Source organism: Monodon monoceros, unplaced genomic scaffold (assembly GCF_005190385.1).
Source record: "Monodon monoceros isolate NGI ecotype Baffin Bay Population unplaced genomic scaffold, NGI_Narwhal_1 Super_Scaffold_15, whole genome shotgun sequence".
Lineage (NCBI taxonomy): Eukaryota > Metazoa > Chordata > Mammalia > Artiodactyla > Monodontidae > Monodon > Monodon monoceros.
The window spans coordinates 81,595,297-81,623,254 of NW_021703771.1; the positions used below are offsets into that span (position 1 = coordinate 81,595,297).

The 27,958-nt window shown below is 42.6% G+C and overlaps 2 protein-coding genes across 8 annotated transcripts in view; one reads left to right on the forward strand and one right to left on the reverse strand.

The window, feature by feature from the left end:
• Nucleotides 1–27,128, forward strand: part of MAP3K4 (mitogen-activated protein kinase kinase kinase 4) — a 112,137-nt gene extending 85,009 nt beyond the window's left edge. For 2 of the 7 annotated variants that reach the window (XM_029224035.1, XM_029224039.1), the window contains 16 exons: nucleotides 1,989–2,150; nucleotides 2,642–2,775; nucleotides 3,312–3,390; nucleotides 4,212–4,290; nucleotides 7,518–7,614; nucleotides 8,428–8,571; nucleotides 11,804–11,904; nucleotides 12,802–12,882; nucleotides 15,930–16,121; nucleotides 17,588–17,658; nucleotides 18,456–18,572; nucleotides 19,459–19,618; nucleotides 21,485–21,607; nucleotides 22,246–22,352; nucleotides 24,248–24,427; nucleotides 26,589–26,754. In XM_029224035.1, the coding sequence (XP_029079868.1) occupies nucleotides 1,989–2,150; nucleotides 2,642–2,775; nucleotides 3,312–3,390; nucleotides 4,212–4,290; nucleotides 7,518–7,614; nucleotides 8,428–8,571; nucleotides 11,804–11,904; nucleotides 12,802–12,882; nucleotides 15,930–16,121; nucleotides 17,588–17,658; nucleotides 18,456–18,572; nucleotides 19,459–19,618; nucleotides 21,485–21,607; nucleotides 22,246–22,352; nucleotides 24,248–24,427; nucleotides 26,589–26,609 (1,848 nt within the window). In that variant the 3' untranslated portion in view covers nucleotides 26,610–26,754. Of the gene's footprint in view, nucleotides 1–1,988; nucleotides 2,151–2,641; nucleotides 2,776–3,311; nucleotides 3,391–4,211; nucleotides 4,291–7,517; nucleotides 7,615–8,427; nucleotides 8,572–11,803; nucleotides 11,905–12,801; nucleotides 12,883–15,929; nucleotides 16,122–17,587; nucleotides 17,659–18,455; nucleotides 18,573–18,663; nucleotides 19,063–19,458; nucleotides 19,619–21,484; nucleotides 21,608–22,245; nucleotides 22,353–24,247; nucleotides 24,428–26,588 lie in introns of those variants that run through there. The other 5 variants (XM_029224036.1, XM_029224037.1, XM_029224038.1 and 2 more) reach the window with 5 other exon arrangements.
• The window catches only part of AGPAT4 (1-acylglycerol-3-phosphate O-acyltransferase 4), a 1,398,816-nt gene continuing 1,397,982 nt past the window's right edge, over nucleotides 27,125–27,958 (reverse strand). The window contains exon 20 of the transcript XR_003793727.1: nucleotides 27,125–27,290. The gene's annotated coding sequence lies outside the window, so the exon portion shown is untranslated. The remainder of the gene's footprint in view (nucleotides 27,291–27,958) is intronic.

Here is a 27,958-nt window from a genome sequence, read left to right on the forward strand (position 1 = left end):
GGCGTAATGCTAGGGAAGAATCAGTTTGTTATAATTTAAGTCACTCCAGGGACTTGAACTCTTACAGTGTCCTCCCCACTCTCCCTCTCTTCCCATTTTCCCCATGTCTAAGTTAAAAATTTCCTGGCTCTTTCTTGGAACTGTGTAACATTAGAATTGGAGAGGATAAAAATTTGAATCGTCACATGACTTCTTAATGGTCACGTGGTTGGTTAGTATTGGACTTTTAGATCTCCTTATTCCTAATCCAAGTTTATTTCTCCTTTAGCAATTACCAGTATTTACTAGAGGCACCTTAAGTCAAAAATGTGTAATTTAAAAGAAGAGTTATTTATTCCTTCGTTCAGTCAAATTAATTGAGAAAGCTAGTTGCAGACAGGCAGAAAGGCCTTCAAGTTCGTGACAAGGCAGAGCCTTGCCTTCTCTGCCATTATTTCCCATTTTCACCTGCTTCCTATTTTGCACTCCATTTATCAGTCTTGGTCTCATGCACACTTTCCCGCAGCCCATCAGTCTTCTCAGTCACATTAAGGCTTGACTTCTTGAAGAAGAAGGACTTCTTGAAATTACAAGTAGTTTTGATAAACGTTTGTTTTCCTTTTGTCAATCTGATTTGTCTTATTTGTCTATAAACATTCTTTCTTACAGATTGTCACCCCACTCAGATAGCAGGGCAGGGGACTTTTGTTCTTTCTTTTAGTTTGAGTTAATGAATTCTGGAGAGTACAAAATTATATAAGATATTGATTATTCTTGAGCTTAAGGAATTTGTAGCCTTAAGGATCTAAACTGTCACACTAAGGTACAGAGGAGGGAGAGATTAGATCCTCCTAGTAGCATCTGGGAATTGCTGCCATGGAGGCATTTCAGCTTGGGAGTATTTCAAAAGATGCAAATTGGGAAGGGACCGATAAGGGAAACATTTGGGCATTGGTGTCTGAGGATCAGGGTTATGAGAAGGCTCACTGAATATCAAGCAGTCTGATTTGCTTGGATCTTGGTGTATACAGTGGAAAGTAGTGAGAGAGGAGGTTAGTAAAATCAGGTGGGCAAAAATCAGGCTGTTGAGAGATTTTGGATGTCATCTTCTAAGCCCCGGAGAATTGTCAAAGATTTTGGAAGAATATTTTGGAATACTATGTAGAGGAACTACCTGATAGAGACGTGTACATAAGGTGTGTGTTTAAGGGTGGGTGGAAAGGGAACCCAATTTGGAGCTGTTGTACTATTAATTAGGGAAGACAACAAAGCTTGAGCTAGGGCAGGGTTTCTCAACCCCCATACTGGTGACATTTTAGGTCAGTCAATAATTCTTAGTTTGGGGGAGCTGCCCTGTGTGTTGTAAGATGTCTGGCAGCATCCCTGGCCTCTGCACAGTAGATGCCAGGGGTGTTGTAAGATGTCTGGCAGCATCCCTGGCCTCTGCACAGTAGATGCCAGTAGATTTCACAACACCCCCCCACCCCGTGTTTGGACAACCAGAAATATCTCCAGACGTTGCCAGTGTCCCCTGGGGTGGTAACATTGGTCTCGGTTGAGAACCCCTGAGCAGGGGGATAAGAAGGACAGTACGACTAATAACACTGTGGAGGTCATTTAGAAATCATAGTTCACTCTGTGGAATTGAAACCGTACTTACACTTGAGCAACCACCGAGGGGAGAAAACAACTGGTGGTTGATAGGCAGAAGTAACGAAGCTGTAAGCATCTATTCAAAGACCACCTTGTAATTAGGCATCACATTTTAAATGGACTGTTTTCCTCTTGTATTTCATAAGTTTTTAAGAATACCTAATACAAATAAAAATGAAAATACTAATTTTTTTTCTATTTTTGGTCATTCCTTTTGAATAACCAAAATAAATATGACTGGAATATATTACAATGGTCAATGTCTGTGTGATGATGAAAGAAATCTTCCTCTAAAATACAATAAGTATTGTGTGATTTGTTTCACTTCGGATTAATTATGGTTTGGGATTCTTTAGAATGATGCATTAGAGCTTTGCAACAGAATAAGTGATGCCATTGACCGGGTGGACCACATGTTCACTTCAGAATTTGACGCTGAAGTTGATGAATCTGAATCTGCTACATTGCAGCAGTATTATCGAGAAGCCATGATTCAAGGGTACAATTTTGGGTTCGAGGTAGGTACAAAATAAGAGGAAAAACACAGTACAATTTTGCGATTGCTTTGTAACTTACTTACAGAAAGCATTAGGAATCTTGTACAGCAAATCTCATGATCTCATTATTGTAATCACAGCTTAGTCAAGAATGTCATCTTACATCCCTGCTGAATATCAGAAATGCTGGGTTACTTTTAAACTGTCAGATATTTACTCAGTTTTTATTTTGTGTTAACAGCTATCCACTTACATTTAAAAACCTTCTTGAAGAGATGTTTAATATCATAAAAGCATATTCTTAATTTCAACTTATGAGGAAGACATTTGTGAAATTGCATTTTAAGACATTATTTTCTCTGTAACTCTTCACACTCTTTTTAGAATATGTAAAGTTCATTGGCTTTTGCTTTTCGTTTTTAGAAAAATGGCATTTAAACAGCATTATAGTGTTTAGGTATTTGTGTAATGGTTTTCTTCTTAATCTTGATATACGTGAAACCTTCTTACAGTATCATAAAGAAGTCGTTCGTTTGATGTCTGGCGAGTTTAGACAGAAGATAGGAGACAAGTATATAAGCTTTGCCCGGAAATGGATGAATTACGTCCTGACTAAATGTGAGAGTGGTAGAGGGACAAGACCCAGGTAATGACCACGTAGGATGGCTCCTTCATGAGCCATGTGGGGTTGCTGATACTTCATTCTTATATTTTATGTGGGATTTCTGAGCAGATGACATAAAAAGCATTTTGAACTCTTTGGTGATCAGCTTTTTTCTTCCTTTTTTAAAAAACAAACCTATTTACATAGAAACCCCCATAACTCTTGGAAAACTTTTTCTTTTGTAATTGTTCCAAAATGAGTTATCTTTAAGCAGTTCACATTCTCCCTGGACAGGTCTTCCTGATTGCTAATCTTCTTTTCTCCTTCATGAAATTTATGCCTCTTATTTAGTGTAAATGGAAAAGAAATTGGTAACCTCTTCCTTTACTAAAAAGCTATTTGTCTTTCTCAAAACATGATGTACACTTACTCAACACGAGGCAGATGACAGGGACACAAATGTGTTTTGTCCTAGATGGTAATTTTCCAATCAGATTACTTTTCAGGATTGTATAGACTAAAATGACTATGGCGTTTGCTTGATTGTTTTGTGACTCTTGAACTTTTCCTCGTGACAGGTGGGCAACTCAAGGTTTTGACTTCCTGCAAGCCATTGAACCTGCTTTCATTTCAGCTTTACCAGAAGATGACTTCCTGGTATGGGATATTCTAAAGTGTTTTTCCTTAAAAAAAACCCAAATAAGTTGATCACTCTCTATTTCTGATTGTGTATCTTTTTATTAATTTAAAAGCGGTTCTGAAATATTTTCACATAATTGTCATGATAATGCCGAGAGGTTAAAGCACTAATAGCAGAGTAGGACGTTCAGTGCTCTTTTTATAACAATTGTTGTTGTCCAGCTGACCACGTCAGTGTACGGTTGTTCGTGCAGCCTGGCACTTACAAAACACGTGTCGGTTTTGTATTTTGTAAAGTGCCGCTGCTTTTTAGCAGCTCCATGAAGAGCAAGGTATAGCTGTTTCACTTCAGTGTTAGTCGCCGTGCAGCACGCGGGATCTCAGTTCCCCAACCAGGAGTTGAACCCACGCCCGCTGCAGTGGAAGCACAGAGTTTTAGCCACTGGACCGCCAGGCAAGTCCAGTGTGCGTCATTATAGAGCATAATGGCAAATGTTAAATATTATCACCAGTATCCAGATAAATTCCATCAGATCAGAAAGATGTTGTTCAAATGTGAATTCATTCATTTTAGCCTCCAAATAGTAGAGGAGATTACAGGAGTCCTTTGCTTGTGTACATCATTGCATTATGGGGAGCTGATAAAAAGTGGAATTGTATATAATCTTAAATTATGTACGATTTGTGTTTATACCTATTTTCTTTTAAACTAACTTTGAAAATATTTACTTAAGGATAGCCTGTTTTCTTTTAAATATACCGAAAGCCTAATTTGTGCGACTTATATAATTGAGTGTACATTTTTTCTCTTTTCCTTTTCCATTTCCTTTGGTTTCTAGAGTTTACAAGCCCTGATGAATGAATGCATTGGCCATGTAATAGGAAAGCCGCACAGTCCTATTACAGGTTTGTACCTTGGTAAGAAAACAGTTAGGGCGTCTCTCCTAGAACCTACTGGTTTGGGTGAGCACATTGTCTCATCATTGCAGTTATTTAAAATGCTATAGAGGTTCTCTAAGAATATTCAGGAAAATGACAATGAAAGGTACAGGAATGAGGTGTATACATAGAGAACTCCACAGTAGTCTTGCTGAATTTAACAGGAAGATTAAAATGCAAGCACAAGGTGATCTACGCTTGCCCACAGTATTAAACTACAGGTTTTTTCTTGTTACACCAACACTCGCATTCTGTTCTCCCCTCCCTAAATTCTTTGCCCCTGGGGAGGAGAGACTTAGAGAAGTAGTTGTCTGGTAAGAAGCAAGGCCTTTCTTGCTGCAGGTGGGTGAGTATAATTGTTCTGCCCTTCCTTTCTCACCTTTTGAAGGAGAATGAGTCTATTTTCTTCACAGCTTTCCAAAGTACCCAATCCTCACTAACGTAGAAAATTCCTAATTGCCCCCCCCATTCCTATTTGGTGTTACTTAAAAAAAGAAAAAAGTTAAGTTCTGCTATAATATACTTAAATTACAGTTTTCAGTTCCAGTTGATATGTAGCTTTACAGTGTATGTTGAAACTTTAAAACAAAGTATGTATCAGAAAACGGCTGTCTTACCCTATTCTTGAGATAGTAAACCAAAGCAAAACTATATTTATATGTAATAAACAACCAAAAATGAAAACTTAGAAATTTTAAACATTCCATTTACACAAAAGAAAATAATTCATGAATGGTAAATTGATTGAGCAGCAGCTGTATCTTAAAGGGTACTTGCTAGCTACTGAAAGTTTAGTAGACCAGGTCTTAATGCTTGATTTCTTTATCTTTAAAATTCACCCAGTTTATACCTCTTTTTCTCCCAAGGCTGCTAATGAAATGAAAGTTATCATTTATAAAACTATTTGAACATTTTATATAAAACGTGCTATATTCTCATCAATCTTTTGATTAAGCGTATTATCATAAATACTTTGAGTTTCTGATTTCCCAAAATATTTCTCTAAGAAAAATGATAAATAATCAGTAAAAATTACTTCTTTGAAGTATTTTATTACATAAGGAATCATTTTCATTGTAGAAAAAAATTACAACGTAGAAAATGTATGTAGTAAACATACATGTAGAAAAATATTACAAAGGGAAAAAAACCTCATACCCACATAGTCCACAGGTAGTCACTGCTAGCATGTGAGCCGCTGACTCTGCCTGGCCCCACACTGCGGGCGGGACAGTCAGTTCGCAGCACTCTCTGTGGGCACGACTTGGCCTTCGTCCTCCCAGCCACTGGGTTGGTGGAAACTGCACTGGACGGAGAGCCAGATTGCCTGGCAGTTGAGTGACGTGGCGCTGCTCACTGAACATCTTTGCGCCTCCCCTACTAATGCTTAAAATCAGATGCTAATGGGGGTTCAATAATGTAATGACATTTTGTAAATTGTAGCGTTCTACACGTGGCAGGAGTCATCATTTGGTTTTGTGCTCTTTCCTTACGAGAGAAATCAATGAAAGTGAGAGCACATTGTTGTCGTTGTTGCTGCTTACTCTTTTCTCTCCCTCTGCTCTACCCTCATAAGGATGGGTAGATAGACACTCTGTCATTGTAAGCAGATGGTAAGAGTCTGGTATAGAACCTTCTATATTTTCTGTATACTCATATAATTACACGGATGCATTCTACTACACCTTTCTTTATGCCCATATAATCATGCAAGCACAGATGCCATTGTTTTTTTTCCTGCCATTTACTGTATAAAAATTGGATCACATTGGATATTAATCTCTGACAATTGTAGAAATCCCTCCATGTCAACAAGTATAGATCCAATTCATTCTCTTTAGTGGCTACATTGTGCCCATTGTGGTTATTCTACAATTCTTTCCACCATTTCCTTATTTGTTTGGTTAGTTTTGCCATGAAAAACATCTCTATGATAAATGTTCACCACTAGTGAAATTTGAGCATCTATTTTATGTTTATTGGCCATTTGGATTTTCTTTTCAATGAAGTAGCACAGTGTTGTAACAGTTAGATATACATACTCTTAAAAGAAATGTTCTGTTTCATGAATGAAGAATGTTAAACTTGGGTGTGTGTGTTTTAACAGAACGTCTTTATTTTTATACCTTCATGGGAAAATTTTGTAGTAATTTTTGACTCAGTAGTTCTCAGTACGTTTGCTGCATTAGAGACACCAGCATTCTCACCAAATGGTTTTTGTTTTTTCTTTTTGCCTTTGAATTTCCTATTGAATTACTTCCATTTAAGGTTGTGGTAGTTGAGATAATGAGCCAGAGATACAAATTGCCTGGGTTTCTTCATAACAATTACTTGATTTTTGTTTTGCAAGTTTTCCCTTCAGATCTCTGCGTTTTTGGTACTCCTCTCTCTCCTGTGTAGTGTTATTAAAAGTAAACAAAAACCATGAAGAAGTATTTTCATTTAGGATAAACATATTTAGAATAAAACATGTATATGTAGACTAAAATTATTAACGTGAAGAGAAAATATGACATTTAAAAAAAAACTAGGGAGGGTTAAAACAAAGTTAAAAATCAGAGGAAAACATGTTAGGGAGAAATAGACAAAATATATCATATCCATGACTAGTTACATTTAGTCATTGGGGAAGTAGAATTGTCAGCATTTTTGTAATTGCTAGGTAAGGTCTCTTTTTAAATTTTGGTTAAAACGGTACCTAGTTTTTAAATTTTCTTTTAAATCTTATCCATATTTACCTTCTACCAGAATATTTAAAAGAAGAAGAGAAGAAAACATGTTCTGAAAAGAATAATCAATTTAAACCAGTGTCCATCCTCCTGATTTGGTTTAAAGGAATTAAATAAAACTCCCAGTACTCAGGAAAATGACAGTGACCTCTCCCCAACTCGGGACCTATTGAAGTATCACCCCTGACCAGAATCTTTTTAAACGTCCAGACAACATAAGGAACCTTTTAGTGGAGAAATGCCACAGAAACCACATTTTCATCTGTCTCTAAAATGTGTAATATAATTTTATTAACTTTCAAAAAGTGACATTTTCCCAGCATTTGTGTATGTAGTACGATTTTCTTACTTACATAAATGGTTTTATTTTGATCACCAGCAAAAATAAGCCACCTCCCATTTCCACTGAATTGCCTGGTTTTACAGTTTCCTGCTGACCCCTTAACAAGTTGCGTTTGTCGCTCTTTTCACTGGCAGCCATTCATCGGAACAGCCCCCGTCCTGTGAAGGTACCACGATGCCATAGCGACCCTCCTAACCCGCATCTGATTATCCCAACTCCAGAGGGATTCAGGTATTTGGTGCTTGTCTAGTTGTTTGCTTTATGGATTCTTCTCTGATGTGCGTGCTGACGCTCCAAGAGCTGCTGATGCTTGCTCTGATACCAAATACTGTTTTCTGTGTTCTTGTTTATACATTTTACAAAGCTCTTATTTTCGTTATCTTGAAGACGTACCACAGTGCCTTAGTTACAAAAGAAGACCTGCAAGTTTAAAACAGACTTGCACCTTTCAAGATAACTTAGTTTCTCAGCTTATTTATAACCTCAAGCTACTAAATGCTTTCCAGCTTTGGAATAATTCTTTCTTTTCCTTTCTTTGAAAAATAACTTTAGGAAAACAAATTTGAGTGTGCATAGCATGGTGAACATTTGAAAAAAGGAACTAAATGTCATTTTAAAAGTGGAGAAAAAACTGGAGTGATCCTTCCAGTCTTGACTTTTATGTGTGTATGTAACTACGAAGCAACTTAAATTCTAAAGTGAGTTCGGAAACTCTAGTACATTCAAAATACTTACTTTGAATGTGGTGGCATTTCTGCATCTTGAAGTAGTGAGCATCTTTTCTCCCCTGTATAATCAGTTTTTAAAAGTTTATTTTTTTTACATTACTTGCTAGGAAAGGACCACAATTATTGTTGAAAATAATTAGTTCGAAATCAGTTATTTTTCTTTTTCATACCTAGACCTGAATCTCAAAGAACAGTTTGCATTTTATATTTGAAAATTATTTTTGGCTTCCTCACCCAACTTTATTTTTAATGGAAACCACGTGAGAGCCCATCCGCTGTCTCACCTGTGTTCCTGAAGCTCTTCTTCTCCTCCCAGCACCCGGAGCGTGCCTGCGGACACGCGGAGCCTCAGCAGCCCCGCCGCTGCCACTGTCACTGCCACCGCCGCCAGCGGTCGCCCCGGCCCCTCCGGCAGCGACTCTGCGCCACCCAAACCCATCAGCAGTGCCCATGAGACCAGGTAGTCTCCCGACCAGCGCCACGTCTCCGCCCCCCGCCCCCGGGTGCGCGGCCGCCGTGACCTCAGCTTCGGGGATGTGTCCCGGGACACGTGGGGCCTGCTTCCCCGCGGTGTGTGGCGCGCAGGGGCCCTCCGTGGGGGGTCGTGGTCCCAAGGCTCCAGCCCAAGTCGCTAATCTGCCTGATGTTTACGCTTCTTCGGCACGAATGTTAACCGAAATGGCCAGAGTCTCTGCTCATAATACCCATGAAGAGAGTGCCAGGGGAAAGGGCCCGGTCCACTGATAGGAGAGTCTTGGCCAACAGTGCCTTTCCTGAGGAGTTTCTGAGGAGTCGCTCAAAGGTGACTTCTAGGTAATACCGTTAGGTGGTGATTTGTTTTTCTAAGAGGATTACTTTTCTCACTCGGTTTCCTAATTTATACAGTTGTTGATTAGAAGTGGTTTATAGTAGTGGAGAAATGAGCTCATGTGGTTTGTATCTCATATGGAGACTAGATCGTTACTGGAGAGAGCTGTCAGATGTCTGGCAGGCTCCGGAAGAACCTAAGTCTCTGGCATGAAGTCTTCTGTAGAAGTACTGAGGCTGTGGCAGTTCTTCCCGTTCTGGCTGGGTTTTTCTTGGGTGGGGGGCAGGGAGGGTAGAGGATTTCACCGAGGTCTCATATGCTTAATGGAGAAAGGACATGTGGTGGCTCTTAATTCCCCCCTTGTGCCTGGTAGAATGGGCACCGTCACTATTCTCATCTTCCCATAAGGATGATGATAGAGTCGAGCAAAACTGACCAAAAAAGATGAAATTTTGAGAGAACTCAGAGCTCTGTATCCTGCTCCTAAGAAAAAATATTAGTATGTTGGCAGAAACATGACACATGCTTTTAGAATTTCAAATAGACTAAAATATTTTTAGACTTAGTTTATAACAGTCTAAAATTTCTACAGATAGTTCCATTTCTCTCATTCACTAAAATAATTAATATTCCTAATTTTTAGCAACTGTCTATAACCTAAAGAAAATGCTGAAGTACTTTACAGCTTAAGCAGTCCGCTAAGAAAATTAACAATTAACGTTGAACAGATTCCCACTTACCCTCTGCTTCTCACGTTTAGAACATTTCACAGCAGACATTTCCACATGTGCTTCATGTCCCTGCGGGGGGTTAAACTGTCTTTACTCTTAATGCAGTAAGGGAAGCGATGTGCCCTAAAACGCGGTCATAGTTGAGGAGGACACTCAGCCGGGACTGGTTCACACGCAGTTTCCCCAGAACAGGAGGTTTCGTGAACTCTGGTTGAGGCTTTTATACGTTGGTGGTGTGTGCGTTAAATGAACTTGAGTATAGAAGTTAAAATACCTGCAGTCGGCCTCTCCCCGCGTTTTGTCCCCCAGGCTTTGCATTACGTAGTTTCTCAGCATGTTTTGAGTAGCATTTCAGAAGTGTTCTTCGTTTATGCTTTAGGACAATCCTTGAGATTTAGAAATTTTACTTCCATTGTAACATGCCATCTTGAAGGCCTTTGTTCACGGAGGAGTAAAGCGATCTGTCCTTCCTGGCGGTGTGTGTGGCCGTAGGTACAGAACAGCAGAGCCGTGAGGGCGTGCAGAGCCGCGGGTTGTCAGCCTCCCGGCCGCCTCCAGCCTTAACCCCGTGGCCCAGCCTCCCGCGCCTGTACAGGGGCCACACGTGCCCCTCAGCCGGGGTCTCCGAGCAGCCTCGGGCCGTGAACAGGCTGTGAGGAGGCAGGGTGGTACCTGCGCTTTCTGACGTCGGCAGGCGTGTGTGCAGCCCTTGCCTGTCTTAGAGATACGTCAGCCACAGTGAAATTTTACTTTGCTCCACAGCTTCTGATAAATATTTTGATTCGATATAGTTTGACTTAGGAAATAGTCTGGGCTTCAGTTATTTTACCGTTGTTTAGAAAACATTTTTGCAGTGTTCTGCTCGCTGGAGCTGCCTCTTACTGGTCTGCAAGAGCTGATTGTTCATTTTTCAGGAATCCTGCAAGCCAGTTGTTACGCCACGGAAATTGTTGAAGTCTATACCCTGCCGCTCCCCCTGCAACTGGTTGTTAAACGTTCACCCGAGCATCACTTCATCTCAGTGTGTTTTCTTGCCTGTTACCCTGGCAAAAATGTGAGGATGTCGAATTGGCTAATCTTCTCTCTGGGAAATCAGGAAACTAGAAATGTTGAGTGGCTTCTCCGTGGTCCCAGGCTTTGGCACAGCTTAGGAGTGGGATGTGTTTCTTCAGTTCAGCATCAGTGGTTTTTCCAGGAAACAGTGCCAAGACTCTTTGATGAACTAATGGCAGTGGAAGGTATCCCCCCTCACTTCAGACTTAGCAAGTACTATACCAGATTTGAGAGTTTAGGGAAATAACAAAGCAGTGCATACTTCATAATTTGTGAATGTCTGTCCAGTAGACCATGTTGCTTTAAACCTACTCAGTCTATAATAAAAAAGAGCATAAATGCTACCATACTTCATTATATCATTCATTTAAAAAAAAATGCACTAAACTTGTTAATAGACTAACACTGTATTTATTTTGGATGCTTTGAATTATAATTTTAACACTTTCCCTTATTTAATTCTGGGCTTTATTTAATCTTTATGGATTCATTCTGGATTGCTGAACACTTTATTCTGGAAAAGCAGCAAAGTAACTTTGCCCTTTTTATATGTTAAGCTTCCTGCTCTTCTGCACTTTTGCTTGCCTACTGCTTGAGAAATTGCTAGGTATTCCCTTACATTTGCTCGTTAAGAGATTTGAGCTCTTTGAATCATGTAATGATTTTAGCACTTCAAACAGAATTAAGTACATAAATAGAATGTGATGATTTTAAATATTAGCCAGATTTGGCTCATAATTTTTATCCATCCTGGGCTTAAATTATGGAACTTTCAGCACATGTCAGTAACGCTTCAGTAAATACTGTTTTTATTTTTGTTGCTGTTTTTAACATAAAACGATATAGGATGCAGTCAGGTTCTCATGCGTTCTCCTGCCAAACTCCAGGGACAGGTGTCTCAGTAGGAGCACTGCTACTTTGGGAGAATAATTATTGGTTTGGGACTGTCCTTTGTGTTGTCCTTTACCCGCTAGATGCCAGGTGTTCTTGGGGGGGAAAGTTACCCCCAGTTTAGAATCACTGCTCTGGAAGAATCTCACAGATCGTTCATTTTGAGTTCCATTGAATTGATAGCTTAACTTTTAAAAATATTAAAACAGGGGTTCCAGCGTCCCTGAGAATGATCGATTGGCTTCCATAGCGGCCGAATTGCAGTTTAGGTCCCTGAGTCGTCACTCGAGCCCCACCGAGGAGCGAGATGGTGAGTGTGTAAGGTGTCCCCTGCATCTCCAGTCAGCCTAACCGTTTGTCTCAGCCCACCAGTTTCTGCTGTTAAGGCCTTTTGAAAGAAACGAAGTAAAGGAGCGACAGAGCCCTGTGAGAAGGATTAGTGCTGAACACATTGGCTTTTTAATGCCTTTTTAGCTATATTTGCATTTTTTCTTTTTGTTGCTAAATAATTTTAAAAAGTTGTTATTCCTGATATTTTAATTGTTGAGCATGCTTATTCACTTTAAAAATATAAAGTGGGGTCCCTGGTGGCGCAGTGGTTGCGAGTCCGCCTGCCGATGCAGGGGACGCGGGTTCGTGCCCCGGTCCGGGAGGATCCCACGTGCCGCGGAGCGGCTGGGCCCGTGAGCCATGGCCGCTGAGCCTGCGCGTCCGGAGCCTGTGCTCCGCAGCGGGAGAGGCCACGGCAGTGAGAGGCCCGTGTACCGCAAAAATAAATAAATAAATAAAGTGGCACTGTGCTTTTTAATGATATGCTGAAGTTTTATTATAATGCAGAACTAGGAGTCTTTGCTCAGAAACCACATGGTTGCTCCTGCTGTAGCTCTGCTGGGCTCCTGGGCAGGGCCTCGGGAGGGGGGCCCCCAAAGAAACCAGTTTCTGCTCAGTATTCTAAGGTCTGTTACTTGTGGAAAGTTTTTGTGGTTAAAGTCCTGTAACTCCATTAACAACTTTTTAGCTTGGTGAAATTTGCTATAAATGATTGTAGAGACAGCTTTTCACACTCACCTCAAACAGAAATTAACCACCAGGAATGACAGGTTGATGGTAACTAATCATCGCTACTCACCATTTCAGTCTTGTTCTGAATTAAATAAGCTTATTTGTTTTATAAGTCTTAATTTGTATGAAAAAATACTTTCTGCAGAACCAGCATATCCAAAAGGTGATTCAAGTGGGTCAACTCGAAGAAGTTGGGAACTTCGGACACTTATCAGTCAGACTAAGGGTAAGAGAAAGAATGTTGAACTTAACACGTTTAAGCATAAGGTGAGCAGTTTCAGCTGAAATATGCTTTAGCTTGTGAATTATTAGACCTTCTACGTTAATGTTTTGTGATCTTTTTTAGACCTCTGACATCACTTTCTGTCTGTGATGTGTTTGTGTGCATTTCCTATTTCTTACAAACTCCCTTGGAGCAGGAACACGTTTTACTCAGTTTTGTATTCTTTAAGCAGAGTGATGGTTCATTTCATATGTCACCTGGGTGGGCCCTTAGCATAATTCTTTATACATGGTAGGAATATGATAAATATTTGCGAAGTGAGTAGCCGTGTATTTCTTATGCTAAGAAGCTGGAGAAAGCATTCATCTTATAAAGCAGTCCATCAGTATGAACCAGAAGTGATCAATGTAAACCCGAAGAATAAACAGCAGAAAAGTCCATGGTCGAGCACAGAATGCTCTCACATACTCTTCGTCACAACGGTGTTGAGTCATGGGCAGGATAGAACCTGTTCTCTCTCTGTAAATGATAGAAGTTTCTGAGCGGCTAGATAATTTGGCCGAGGTCATCGTAAGTGAGAGCTGGGACCAGACTGCACTCCTTCTGCCTTCAGGCCGGGCTCTTCCCACCACAGCTCCCCTTCGAAAAGTGTGAAACTGAGCAGCAGAAGAGCCATCACCGGGCCTGGAGCAGTCAGGAGGGGTTCCAGGGAGGGCTGAGGCTTGGGCTGGCCCCTGAAGGAAAGAGGTCTGCCTCAGGCCAAGAGGAGAAGTACCCAATGAGAAACACATCTGGAGGCCCAGTGACTGAAGAACAGACCAGCCAGCCTGGCCTGGCCCGGCCCGACCTGGATAGCGTAGATGTAAATGGAGGTGGAACTGAAAGGGTAGGGGAGACCTGATCACGGCCAGTCTTCAGCAAAGGGCTAGGTGATTAAGGCCTTACCCAGCGATGGTGGGCAGCCCCTGAAGCCTCTTGAGCTGGAAAGCCTCCTATGTTCAGGGAGAGCGAGGGTGTGGGTAAGAAGGACACTGAGGAAGCTTAACCTGCTGGCCTGAATTGGGGAGGAAAGTAGGGAGAAGGGCTAGAACGCCGTTGTAGTGATACAGTGGAAAATAAGATGCTGGACTAAGGTGGGGTTTTAAATAAGCCATGGAAGCAAAAACAGCTGTGATGCCACATTTGACAGGCCTGGGCAGGTTATAGGTGCGGTAGAGGGTTAGGAGTCGGCGGAGGTTTCCTCAGCTTGAGCCTGGTGACAGGGCAGAGGGTCCCTCCAGGGGCTCTCACATAACCGGTAGGTCCCACGGATACCAGGTCTTTGTGATGATTTTCAAAACAAATACTTTGTTGTCAAGTGAATTTGGGAACTCTTGGGAGAGTTACAGTTGACACTGACATATTAAAGACTGGGAAATCTTGAGAAATGTTTACTGTTAAAAAAAAAAAATAGGCCTTTCCCAGAAATATTTGACAGTGGAGTCCATGACCTCACAGCTATGAAATCTTATTCAATGCTGAGTAGACGCGATGTGTCATGTACTGAGGTAAGGGAAACAAGGATCCATGTTTTTAAGAAATGATTGTAGCCAGACACTGTAATTGGGCCGTTATAAATCTCTGGGAATTTCTCTTCTCAGAGTAACCGTTCAGCCATCACAGTCCTCAGTGATCTCTTAGACAGAAAATTCAGGCTCTCAGATGGCTCGTTAGGGGACAGGATGAGAAATATGGTAGTGGAGATGTATGTAAAGAAAGCAGTGCTTTTCACATTATGGGTTTTGACCCTTTAGTGGGTTGTAAAATCAGCACTAAAAAAGAAACAGGGCTTCCCTGGGGCGCAGTGGTTGAGAGTCCGCCTGCCGATGCAGGGGACGTGGGTTCGTGCCCCGATCCGGGAGGATCCCACGTGCCGCGGAGCGGCTGGGCCCGGGAGCCATGGCCGCTGAGCCTGCGCGTCCGGAGCCTGTGCTCCACAGCGGAAGAGGCCACAACAGTGAGAGGCCCGCGTACCGCAAACAAACAAACAAACAAACAAAAAAACTGGACAGAGTCCTAGTCACATGTAGAAAGAGTAATAGTGTTTCACGAAACTGTCGTTTTAGATATCTATTTGTGTAAAAGATATTTCTTACTGTAAATCATGATAAAATATGTTGGAGAAATATAGCTTGATGGGACAATAAGGAATAATAATAACAATAGCTAAAATTTACTAAATATTTTAATATTCCGGGCACTGGGCTAAATGCTTTATGTGCGTGATTTCATTAAATTCTCACAGTATCTCTGAATGAGGTATTATTACCTTCATTTCACAGATTAGGAATTTGATGTATAAAGAAGTTAACTAACTTGCCGATTGTCCAACACCTAGCAAATGGTGAAGCCAGGGTTTTATTCCAGGGATTCTGATTCCAGAGCCCTTACTCTAGAGAAAGGAAAACCTAATTTCCTTCCCAACAGAGACGCTTCCTGGAAGAGGTGTAGTACTTCTGCAGAGCTCTGACAGCGAGAAGACAGGAGAGTGTGAGCAAGGGGATGGGGTGGGAAGCGGTTTGGGGTGACCCACAGAGGCTTTTCAGCTGGGCTGGTCCAGAGCCGGTTGTAGGAGAAGGGAACCGGGAAGGGAGCCTGCATGCACAGTGGCCTCGGACTTCCGGTAAACAGGTCATGATGAACTGTGAAATAAATTATGCGGGAAAAGAACACAATCCGATTTTACGTTTTAGTAAGAGAATTCTGGTCACTGAGAGCGGATTGGAGAGAGGAGACAGGCGGGTGGTTCCTGCAGAGTCTAACCAACACTCTTGCTACAGGAAATCATTGATTGTGTCTGAGTAGCTTCTGTTTTATGTGCATATTTCTGTAGTGGGTGGTATACTCTGAAGTTGCTAGGTTTTGATGGACTTTAATTCACCTGCTGTGTATCTGAATAGATAATGCTGTGCTGGAGTGCTAATGTCTGTTGCTCTGTTTTTATTATTATTTGCTGGAAATTGACTTGATTATAGTGGTTGGGACGACTGAGTTTGCACTTCTCCCTGCAGATACTGCTTCTAGGCAAGGACCCATAGAAGCTATTCAGAAGTCAGTCCGACTGTTTGAAGAAAAGAGATATCGAGAAATGAGGAGAAAGAATATCATTGGTCAAGTTTGTGATACCCCTAAGTCTTATGACAATGTTATGCACGTTGGCTTGAGGAAGGTGACCTTTAAGTGGCAAAGAGGAAACAAAATTGGTAAGGAAACTAAAGAACATGACACAAAGATTGTCTCTGTTAGAAATAGCAATAGTTACACTTCTTTAGGTTAAATCTTACATGGTTGGTCCTTTTCTCTTAGGGAGGTGGCAAATATACATTGTATCTTTTGCAGAGGGGTTTGGTTTTTGTTTCATTTGTAAAGTCTTTTCTAAGAACAATACAAAAGAGACTTTAGAAAGAGAGTTTTCAGTGGTTCATTCAATGGAATGGTTTTGCCTGATAACTCCAGAAGTTGCCAGTGGAGAGCCACGCAACTTCTACCCATTTGTTCTAGTTTGTATTCTTTTTATCTTATTCCCACAAGATCATTATTGAAGCGAGACTGGATACAAATTAAGACAGGACAGTCTTTTCTAAAACATCAGTTAATTTCCAAGTGAAACAGTTTCTTGTAAAATAACTAGTGATAAGATTGTGTGAGAGAAGGAGATGATTATGTTTCAGATCTTTCCCCCATTTAAATGCATTTATCTGGACTTCCCTGGTGGCGCAGTGGTTAAGAATCCACCTGCCAATGCAGGGGACACAGGTTTGAGCCCAGGTCTGGGAAGATCCCACATGCCGCGGAGCAAGTAAGCCCATGTGCCACAACTACTGAGCCTGCGTGCCACAACTTCTGAAGCCTGCTTACCTAAGCCCGTGCTCTGCAACAAGAGAAGCCTGCGCAGTGCAATGAAGAGTAGCCCCCGCTCGCCGTAACTAGAGAAAGTCCGAGTGCAGCCATGAAGACCCAACGCAGCCAAAATTAATTTAAAAAAAAACCTCTCATTTAAAAATAAATAAATGCATTTATCTGTTGAGCATTTAGGTCTGAAGAAGCAAACAAAGTTGTAATACAAGACTCTGGGAACTCTGGGAGCCTCAGGACATTGAAGTTTTCGTAGAGCTATCAGGGAAGACACACTGAAAAGAATCAAGTCCTTTATAAATTGTATTAATTCTTGTGTTCAGTCTTATTCAGCCATATATCCCCTTAGTTTAATGTCCCAAAAGGAGTGTTAGTAGAATATCCCACTAATATCCCACACGCCTGGCCATACAGCAATGAGGTGCATTGAGACGACAGTCACGCTTACTCCTGGCCACTAGCCTTGCCCGCCCACCTCGCCCAGACCTCCTTGAGGGCCGTAGGGGCTCAGAGGTGTGCACTAGGGGGCTTAGTACTCACCTTCGTGCCTCTTCTGGGATTTGCCAGTCAGTTCTACTCTATTCACAGGCATTTACAGGTAAGACATAGTGAAAAGATTGCTTAAGACTTCAGTTATTACGGTTATTAGGGAACATTCAGAAACAGTTTAGATCTTGCAGTAGTAGACTATAGTAAGCATGGTTATAGATATATGAATACAGATTTGGAATTGGAAGAGATTATTGTACGTTTCAATGAGTTACAGTGGCCTGGCTTTGGTGGCTGAGAGCAGCTCATTTGTTCCTGTTCACAGGGGAAGGGCAGTATGGGAAGGTCTATACCTGTATCAACGTGGACACCGGTGAACTGATGGCCATGAAGGAGGTGGGTGCTCCAGCCCTCTGGGTGCGTTTTTGTCTGAGGCCTCCGTGTGGTAGAGATTTGGAAGCGAAACTTGTGTTTATGAGGTTAGAGCTGGCCTAAGTGCTTCCATAGTGAGTCGTCTAGGCCTGAGGTCTGCTTCTTAGCATTTACACCATTGGGACCAAGAGGGGACTTGAGCGGGGTTGGGGGTGGGATTTGTGATAAGGTTCAGAAACGAACAGCTTTTTATCTGCTGGATGTAGAAAGCAGGAGCAGGGAGCGCCTGAAGAAGGCCCCGGCGGGGGGCACTGAGGGCCGTGGAGGGTGAGGCTAGAGCCGCGCGACCGTTGGTCCCCGAGTGGCTGTGAGGGGGCAGCGGGCACATGTGGCCCCCTCCTCAACCCCTGCGGCATCTCCCCATCTTCCCTGTGTGGCACTTACCCGCGCTGCTTTATGGCCTCATTCCCGCGTGGCTGTAAACTTCGTGAGGGCAGAATCTTATCTCCTCTTTTTATCTTGCCCAGAACCTAAACACCTGTGATTGCTTCCTGAATCACAGGAATGTTTCTTGTTTTGGTTAATTGAGTCTGTAGTTATGAAAAATGATCCCACTAGCTGTTATCTGACCACATATTCTAAAGCAGGCGTGTTTAATTCTACAAGGAGGAGAAAGCCTGGCAGTGAAGTCACAGACACACTGACCATGGTGCCATGGGGCTGGACAGTGGACATGTCAGCATCCCAGCCCTTGCATTCAAAGTCGGCGTCTTTCTAGCTTGTGACATTGCCAACAGTAATCAACAGTTTTCCTTTTCCAGATTCGCTTTCAACCTAATGACCACAAAACTATCAAGGAAACGGCAGACGAACTGAAAATCTTCGAAGGCATCAAGCACCCCAATCTGGTTCGGTATTTTGGTGTGGAGCTGCATAGGGTAAGCCAACTTTGATCACACTGTTTGGTGTGAGCGGTCAGTGAGGGCACAGATGGAGTCCTGTCCTACATCACAGGTCTTCTCATTTCAGAGCACAGTAACTTTGCCTAATTATCAGGAAATCTCCATGAGTTACATCATTTCTGCCTTCTCTCTGAAACTAGAGGAGTTCTTCCTAAAATGTAAGTTGTAGACTGTAGTCATTAACCCGACATTATAAAGCACTGAAACCCATCCTGCCAACCAGAAGATTTCTCTAATGCCCCTTACACAGCTGTGTGTCGCTTTTTTTTTCTTCCATTTTTTACTGAACCACTGTTGAGTACATTGTTCGGTAACGTTTTTTCTCTTATATGTATTTAAGGAACCATTGTGAAATGAGAGAAAATTAAGACCTCAGATGATTTTCCCCCTTGTGTTTAGAGATAAACACTTTGAGGGAAAGAGGATAACTTGGAGCATCTTGGTGGAATATGAGCTTCTGGGGAATTTGGATGTTGGTGATTTTTTACGTTTTTCACGGATAAATTCATATCTGAAAAGGATGTGTTTCAGTACTTGATAATATATTTATAGGGACGGCCCTGTTGTCCCTGTCTGAGATTATAGAGCGGACTGAATTTCAGAGGATTATAGACATTTATCACCTGTGAGTTGGAGATGTTCTTATCCCAACTAGCTGTATAATTCCAGACAGAGGAGGCAGGCAGAGACACGGCTGTAGGGGAGTTAGAAATGACCGTTTTAAGACAAATTCAGTATTCAGGATGGCAAGTGTAGCATACCATTAGAAAGGAGAGTCCTCTGGGGTGTGGCCAGTGAAGCGTTCCAGGTTCTTCACTTAGTGTCCACGTAAACACAAGGCTGCATTTGATTCCTCCCGCAGGAAGAAATGTACATCTTCATGGAGTACTGTGACGAGGGTACCTTAGAGGAGGTGTCGAGGCTGGGACTTCAGGAGCACGTCATCAGGCTGTATTCTAAGCAGATCACCGTTGCAATCAATGTCCTCCACGAGCATGGCATAGTTCACCGTGACGTTAAAGGTAATGCCCACACTCGGCTCCCCGCCAGAGCCAGCTGTGCCCAGCACACGGTGGCTGCCCCCATGTCGCTTCTTCCCACGCCCGCACATCACTTCTCTACAAAGAAATACCTTTACTTGAAGTAGTCTTCTGTAAAGAACCCAGCATTAAGAAACTGCAGGACACATGTCTCCGTCTAGGAGTGTGTAAGTCCGCTGTCCTGTCCAGCACTGCTTTAGCCAAATCTGTTGCCCCCAAAATGAAACTTGCTGTTTTGTAGGCTGATTTCGCCTGCCCTGTGTATTTACTAGACATTCGTGCTCAGAGCATCCTTTCTTTTCCTTGTGTCAAGAACCTCGTGTATTTATATATAAACGTCGTGAATATGTAAAGTGACGGTGAATCAGGAATGCCGGTGTAAGTTACGATGTGCAGCTGAGCTTGGGGAGACGTGGACAGGGTTTATTTACACCATCCTCCTCCAGTGTAGAGTCCTGCTAAAGATCGATTTGGTCACGCTGACTGACTAAAAGTGCTGTTCCCTTCTCACGTGTGGTGAGTAGCCATGCTTCTGTCCCAGAACTGTCCCTCTAGCGTTTACCTTAACCACACCGTGCCCCTGACCTCTGTATTTGGGAGTCTTGTGGATAATTAAAGTGACAAATTAGCTTTGTCTCTAATGGCCCTAGACTGAAGGATTCCACTCTGTCCCATAATCTGAGGCCTAAACAGGTTGACTCTAGAATGGCCGGATTTCAGACCAGGCATTCGCCTCAGAGGGGGCTGGGTTACCCATCACCTGCTTTGCTGGGTGGAAGAATTGTCCGCACTCTCTAAAGTGGCTCCTCTTGACTCCCCAGCATACCCCAGTCTTGCTGCCTGCCCGCCCGTCCACCGCATTACTTTGCTGTCTGGGATCATTCTGGGCATTTGCTTAAATGGCTCTGGGTCAGGCCATGGCATTGCCTGTTTCCAGTTGTTCTGACACAAATTCCATACTCATGGAATGGTACCTTCATGTCGTTGGCCACGGCCATAAAGAGAATCCCTCAGAGTCCCTGAGTGAAGTCCGTCCGTGTGCATCCTTGGGATATTCTTTATAGCTCATCGTGTCTGAGAGTGTGGGCCTGGGAGCTAGCTACGGAATCACGCAGTTAGCGCCGTGTGCTTCTCAGGCTGTGAGGACCAACAGATCGCAGCTCATCGTGTGGCTTGTTGTCTAAAGTGAGGGGCTCTGTGTCACTTTTGGAAGGAGGTGCCGTCAACACGTAGCGCTGAGCCGTGCGGCTCGGTTGGAGTGGCCGCGGCCGGTAGCCTCTGGAGGAGGCAGAGCCGCCCTGGGAGATGAGCGGTAACCCCAGGTTCCAACTGGAGTACAGGCCGGGCCTGTGTACTGCTTGCGGAGATGTGAGACAGTCACAGAACATGCTTTTCAGGCAGTCTGAAATCAGTCCAATGGTGGCCTCGGATACAGCTCTGCAGACCAGCAGCATGTGTGCCAGGTCTTGTCTACACGTTGCTTTCTGTTGCAGGCACTGCTGATCGTATATAAACTTAATTTTCAGGGACTGTGGCCACAAGCATTTGTGTTTTATGTGTACTTTCTCTTTAAGTATCTCCCTGGGTTTTTAATGTTAGAATTTATGCATGTGTTTCCGTTCAGAATTTATTGGTCAGAGCTATCTGCACTGATACTAAAATGTCTTCGCTGTGTTTTAACATTTGTGAATAAGGCTTAAAATCTTTCTATGATTACACTTTGCAAGTGAAGTTTCATAAGTCTTTATAACTTTTGTAAATCAAGTTCCTGATAGTTTAGGTTACCATGTAAACTTTAAAATGCCTGCGTTGTGCTTTAGAGGCTCACAACTCCGTATTTCTTGTTAGGTGCCAACATCTTCCTTACCTCATCTGGACTAATCAAGCTGGGAGATTTTGGATGTTCAGTAAAGCTTAAAAACAATGCTCAGACCATGCCTGGTGAGGTGAATAGCACGCTGGGGACAGCAGGTGGGTCTGGCTAGATTTGTCTTTGCATCGGGGCTCACTCCAGTGTGCTGGGACCCCGGCTTTCCCTTTTCCTCCTGGTCAGCAGACGTGGAGAGCAGGTGAGGGCATCTAACCAGACGGGGGGAGGAGCCACCCCTGAAATCGCTTGTCAGATTGGGAAATCACTTTTCTCCCTTAGACTCAAAGGAGGGAAGAAAGGCCTCTTTTCTTCCCAGAAAAACCTTGTCATTCACGTTGGGTTTATTAAAACTATTCTAGTCAAAACAACATGTTTAAATGGTGATTATTTGATTGTTTAGAAACACGTCATAAAATTTTACATCCTCCTTTGCAGGTTGAATTTCATATTCTCATTGCAGTACAATTTATCTGAATATTTGCATATTCAGAATTGTCTTTTAGAAGATATTTTGGCTCCTAAAATGTCCATCCGAGAAATTGATTTGAAATATTTATTTTCAAGTTTTGATGTCTCTTAGTATATAATTCAGAGAAAGTTCCTGCCCCCCCACCCCCGAACAAATTAGTTGTTTCTTCTATGTGGAATATTAGGCGATATTAGTGTATTGCTTGGCTCTAGTACTACATGGTGCTATATTTATAACCCATTCTTATCACCATATCTGTGACTTTTAAAGCATACATGGCCCCAGAAGTCATCACTCGCGCCAAAGGAGAAGGCCACGGGCGTGCGGCCGACATCTGGAGTCTAGGGTGTGTCGTCATAGAGATGGTGACTGGCAAGGTGAGCAGAGCCTGCACCGGGGGCAGGGGGACTTGAGGAGGGCACTTTACGTTAACAGAGCAGTAATTGTGGTCTTACTATCATTGTGAATACTGTGGACACATTTCCTGCAAAATAGAGAACGTGACCTGTCCAAAGATAAGTAAGTTAAGACAAGTGACAAACTAGGAACCAAATATTTATAAGATACATGACTTAGAGAATTCCTCAGAGGAACAAAAAAAAGCATAATTCTCAAAACACAGAATTAAGCAGCTGTGAAAAGAAACAGGAAGTTGAAAACTTACATCTCCACAAAGACTGGCACAAGAATGCCCATATCAGCTTTATTCATAATTGCCAAAACTTGGAAGCAACCAAGATATCTTTCAAATGGATAAACTGTGGTAATCTACATGAAGGAATATTGTACAGCAACCAGAAGAAATTGGGCCATGAAATGACGTGGAGAAACCTTAAAAGCACATTGCTGGGCTTCCCTGGTGGTGCAGTGGCTGAGAGCCCGCCTGCCGATGCAGGGGACACGGGTTCGTGCCCCGGTCCGGGAAGATCCCACATGCCACGGAGCGGCTGGGCCCATGAGCCATGGCCGCTGAGCCTGTGCGTGCGGAGCCTGTGCTCCGCAACGGGAGAGGCCACAACAGTGAGAGGCCCGCGTACCGCAAAAAAAAAAAAAAAGCATATTGCTAAGTGAAAGAAACCAATCTGGGGAATTCCCTGCTGGTGCAGTGGTTAGGACTCGGCACTTTCACTGCTGAGGGTGCGGGTTCGATACCTGGTCGGGGAACTACGATCCTGCAAGACTCGAGGCATGGCCAAAAAAAGAAACAAGCCAATCTGAAAACACCACGTACTGTATGATTCCAACTATATGACATTCCAGAAGAGGCAAAACAATAAAGGCGGTAAAAGATCAGTGGTTGACAGGGCCTCTGGGAGAGGGAGGGAAGGACAAATAGGTAGAGCACAAGCGTTTGCAGGGCAGTGAAACTGTTGTGTATGATGACATAGTGTCTGAAAATTGATCTTCTGATGAAGATCCCACTAATGAAAAATTATACAAATATACAGAGGCACAGTGTGGGGGGGGTGTAGCCATTACTTATAAAGCAAAAAAGTTAGAAACCTCTTAAGTCTTACTAGTAGGAAATTATTATACAGCTATACCTCGCAGCTGCTGAAAATAAGTGCTTAGTAACTATTAGCTAATATTATTTCTATTAGCATTAACATAGAAAGATGCCCATGATATCTGTTATTTCAGTCAAGCCATGCATTAGAAAAAGAACAAGTTCTCAAATTGAAGAACATATATCTCAATAACTAAACGATGGTCCACAAATTAGAATGCCATACAAACTCAGTCCTTTCCCCCATGAATCTCATTTCCCTGTAATCATAATAAAATAATCTAAGCTTTGCAAATTATCAATAATTTGATGCCGATTATTCAACAAGGTAGCATATTAAACATCCCTGTATGATAGCTGTTGAATTTTGTTTGATTGACATTTTTATATTATTTTATATGTTACATTTTTTTATTTACATGATGATGGCATCTAGATAATACTGGACTAATTGGACACCTAAACGGGGTAGGCAGACTATGCTCACCACCTGGTTTTGTAAATAAAGTTTTATTGGCACATGGTCATACCCATTCCTTTATTCCTTATAGCCTAAGGCTGCTTTCACTCTACAGTGGGAGAATTGAATAGGTGTGACAGAGACCATATGGCCTGCAAGCCTAAAATAGTTAGTTTGGCCCTTTAAGTCAAAGTTTGCCGGCCTCAATATGTGTCAACACTGAGATGCCTAAAAAGAGATTGGGCAGTTGCATTTCTGTATGGCCATGTAGTATTGAAACCTGATTTGTTTTTTTCTGTTTTTAGAGACCTTGGCATGAATATGAGCACAACTTTCAGATTATGTACAAAGTGGGAATGGGGCATAAGCCACCAATCCCTGAAAGATTAAGCCCAGAAGGAAAGGACTTCCTTTCTCACTGCCTAGAAAGTGAGCCCAGGATGAGGTGGACGGCCAGCCAGCTCCTCGACCATTCCTTCGTCAAGGTTTGGCAGATTGCTGTGTAGCCCTCTCCTTGTTTAAGTATTTGAGTTTTGATCGCATCTGGCACTTAAGGAAATTTGGAAACTTGAATATAAAATATCTATATCTGAAATGGGAAGAAACTAAATGTATTATGCTGGGGAATTTTGTATGCTTTTTCTTTTGGAAAATGTTCGTCGAGGTTCTCCTCCTTGATCCATTTGGATGGTTTGAGGTGCACTTGGGACTATTAAATGGAATTTTAAATGGGACTGGATGAAAGGCACAATTTTCCCTCTTTTAGAGTACACAGGTTAGTAACAACAGATCTCTACTGGGAGAGTAGAGACCGGGGAGTAATGACTAAGCATTATGTTAAGAGCTGTGATAATGGTATATATGCCATGTTGTAGGGTCACTGAAAAGAGGAATTTAATCCAGTCGGGTAATCCCAGCTATTACTCTTTTTTTTTTTCTTTTTACTATTTTTATTTATTTTTGGCTGTGTTGGGTCTTCCTTGTGGTGAGCGGGGGCTACTCTTTGTTGAGGTGCGCGGGCTTCTCATTGCGGTGGCTTCTCTCGTTGCGGAGCCTGGGCTCTAGGCACGTGGGCTTCAGTAGTTGTGGCGCACAGGCTTAGTTGCTCCTCGACATGTGGGATCTTCTCGGACCAGGGCTCGAACCCGGGTCCCCTGCATTGGCAGGTGGATTCTTCCCTGGTGGCGCAGTGGTTAAGAAAGTCCCTATTAACTTTCTTTAGAGTGAGATGCCTGAGCTGTTTGGGAGGGTTTAGCCAGGTCAGGAAACGCAGGGAGGAGTATGGCGGACAGAATGGAAGAGACATGGAAAGGCTCACTGCTAAGAGGGTAAAGCACCCAAAGAACTGTGTATCGGTACATACTGATGGAGTACAGGATGTGGAAAGTGGCAAAACATAAGGCTGGGAAAGTAAGCAGGGACCACATGAAGGGATTTCAGTTTTATTGTAAGCATGACATGATTAAGTTGTGTTTTAGAACAGTCACTCTGGAGGTGAGAGACTAGCTGGGAAGCTGCCGACACAGCTGCTGGGTTGGGAGTGGGAGGTCAGGGGTGAGTCACCAGCCGTATATAGGAGTGAGAATGGCCGTGAGTGAGTAAGTGATGGGATGTGAAAGGTGCGTGACGGGGAGGAGTCCAGGACGGCTCCCGGGCTCTGGCTCGTGTCACCAGGTTATCGAGATTCCATTTGCCAAGACGGGTAAAGAGGGCATCTGGTTGGGGCTTGCGTCGGGAGATGATGGTCTCCTCTTTGGTAGATTGAGCTCGAGGCGTATTTGGAATAGCTGTTGGGGGATTTTAGACAGGCATTTGGGTATTTTGGACTGGCACTCGAGAGAACTGGGATAGGATACGGATTTGAGAGAGAGAAATATTGCTGGGAGAGCATTTAGAGGAGACATGGAATGAGAGTGGAAACCTGGAGAAAACATTTACAGGGTCCTGCAGAGGAGCTCCTGATACAGGAAAGGAAGATTCAAGAGAGGGGTCACATTATTTCTGGGTGAGTGAAATTAAGTAATCAATAGCTGGATATGCTGCATAGATATTAGGGATTTGTAATTAAATAAAAATGTATTTATTCTTTATAAAGTATATCAGCAATTTTTATTGACTTGATATTGTACAAATATGTACTTTTTTTAATGTATTAAGCCCTTTTAAAACAAATTTATTTATTTATTTATTTATTTTTGGCTGTGTTGGGTCTTCGTTTCTGTGTGAGGGCTTTCTCTAGTTGCGGCGAGCGGGGGCCACTCTTCACCGCGGTGCGCGGGCCTCTCACTATCGCGGCCTCTCTTGTTGAGGAGCACAGGCTCAGTAGTTGTGGCTCATGGGCCTAGTTGCTCCGCGGCATGTGGGATCTTCTTCCCAGACCAGGGCTTGAACCCGTGTCCCCCGCATCGGCAGGCAGACTCTCAACCACTGCGCCACCAGGGAAGCCCCACAAATACATTCTTAAAAATGCTTTCAATAGTCAATTCATAGAGCAGTAACTTAGCACTGACATTTCATTGCATTGATTACGCCTTTGCTCTGTGCCAGGCACAGTGCTGGGAGCATCAAGATGCACTGATTATGACTTACCTCTAAATCTTACATGTGGCATGAATAGGGTTCAGCTCTCTCCTGCCTTCCTCACAGGTTTGCACAGATGAAGAATGAAGCTAATCACTCTGTGGCCTAGTAGTGTGTGTACTCGGAAAATTCTCCTAATCACTACTGTATGTAATATTTACATAAGGACTGTGCCGAGAAGCAGTATAAGCCTTTTTAACCTTCCAAGACTGAAGACTGCACAGGTGACAAGCGTCACTTCTCCTGCTGCTCCTGTCTGTTCGACGTGGCACGGGGCCCTCCCGAGTGATGGTGTCTACGAGGTAAAGAAGCTGCATGTTAAGTGCCATTACTACTGTACACGGACCACCGCCTCCGTCACCTCTGTTTCTCGGGTGACTGAGAACCGTGACATCAGTGTAGTATTTTTGACCTTTCTAGGTTCAAAAGCAGTTGTAGTGTTATCAGGCGTCCTGGGCCTTGTTGATCTCGTTTGTCGAGTGCACTGACTGTGAAACCTCACCTGTTGTTGTTGGCAAGCCACGGGTTTGTTATGCAAAAGGCTGATTAATGAAATTTAAGAAAAAGGTTCTTTTTTCAATAAATGGTTTATTTTAGGAAAGCTCAGTTATATTGTCTTTTAATGGTTATCAGCTTCAGAGCCAACACATTATCTGATACAGAGGTCTGTCCTTGTCACTCATGTGTTCCTCAACAGAAGGGGTACAGTCAAGTGTGCTGAAGGTGGGCGCTGGGTTAGGAGTTCCTTTAGGGTCTAGAATCTCCTTGCTGCAAAGGGAAAGAGAGAAATGAAACAACACTAAGGATGTAAGAGGCCCTTTTAAATCTTTGTATATTAACTGCAAGTTTATAACAGATAAAAGTTTAAGCCTTGTTATCACATGTTGGCGGCTCAGTTTATTTTCATATCAAGATGTATAGGCACTGGGTCAATGTAAATACTGCTGAATAATCTCTTGACAAGAAAGCATCTTTTTCAGAATGTAAATATTTCAGCAGTTAGTTTTCTAAAATAGCCCAAATTATATGTCACTGATGGTGTTCCTTTCTTTCTTTCTGCTATTAAATTTTTTTAAAGATTGACCTTAAAGCTTCCTGAAATCTTTTTAGAAGATATCTGACTCATTCCTTATACATAGCAGCTGACTCTGGACAAGTAATTTCTCAAGCAGGTTCTATATTCACCTTCCATCCAGAGTAGTAGATCCCCTCACATAGAAATTAATGTCCTTGAGAAAGCTGGCATCACGGAAGGATTTGTACAGACACTTAGATTTTTTTTTTTTCAGTAGAATTTTTTTGTCAGTGTTTTTAAATGGCTTCTTGAGGTGTAATTTACCAATATGTAATATTTAAAGTATACAGTTCAGTGATTTTTTAGGATAGTTATATAGTGTACAGCCATCATCATAATCCACCTTAGAACGATTCCATTA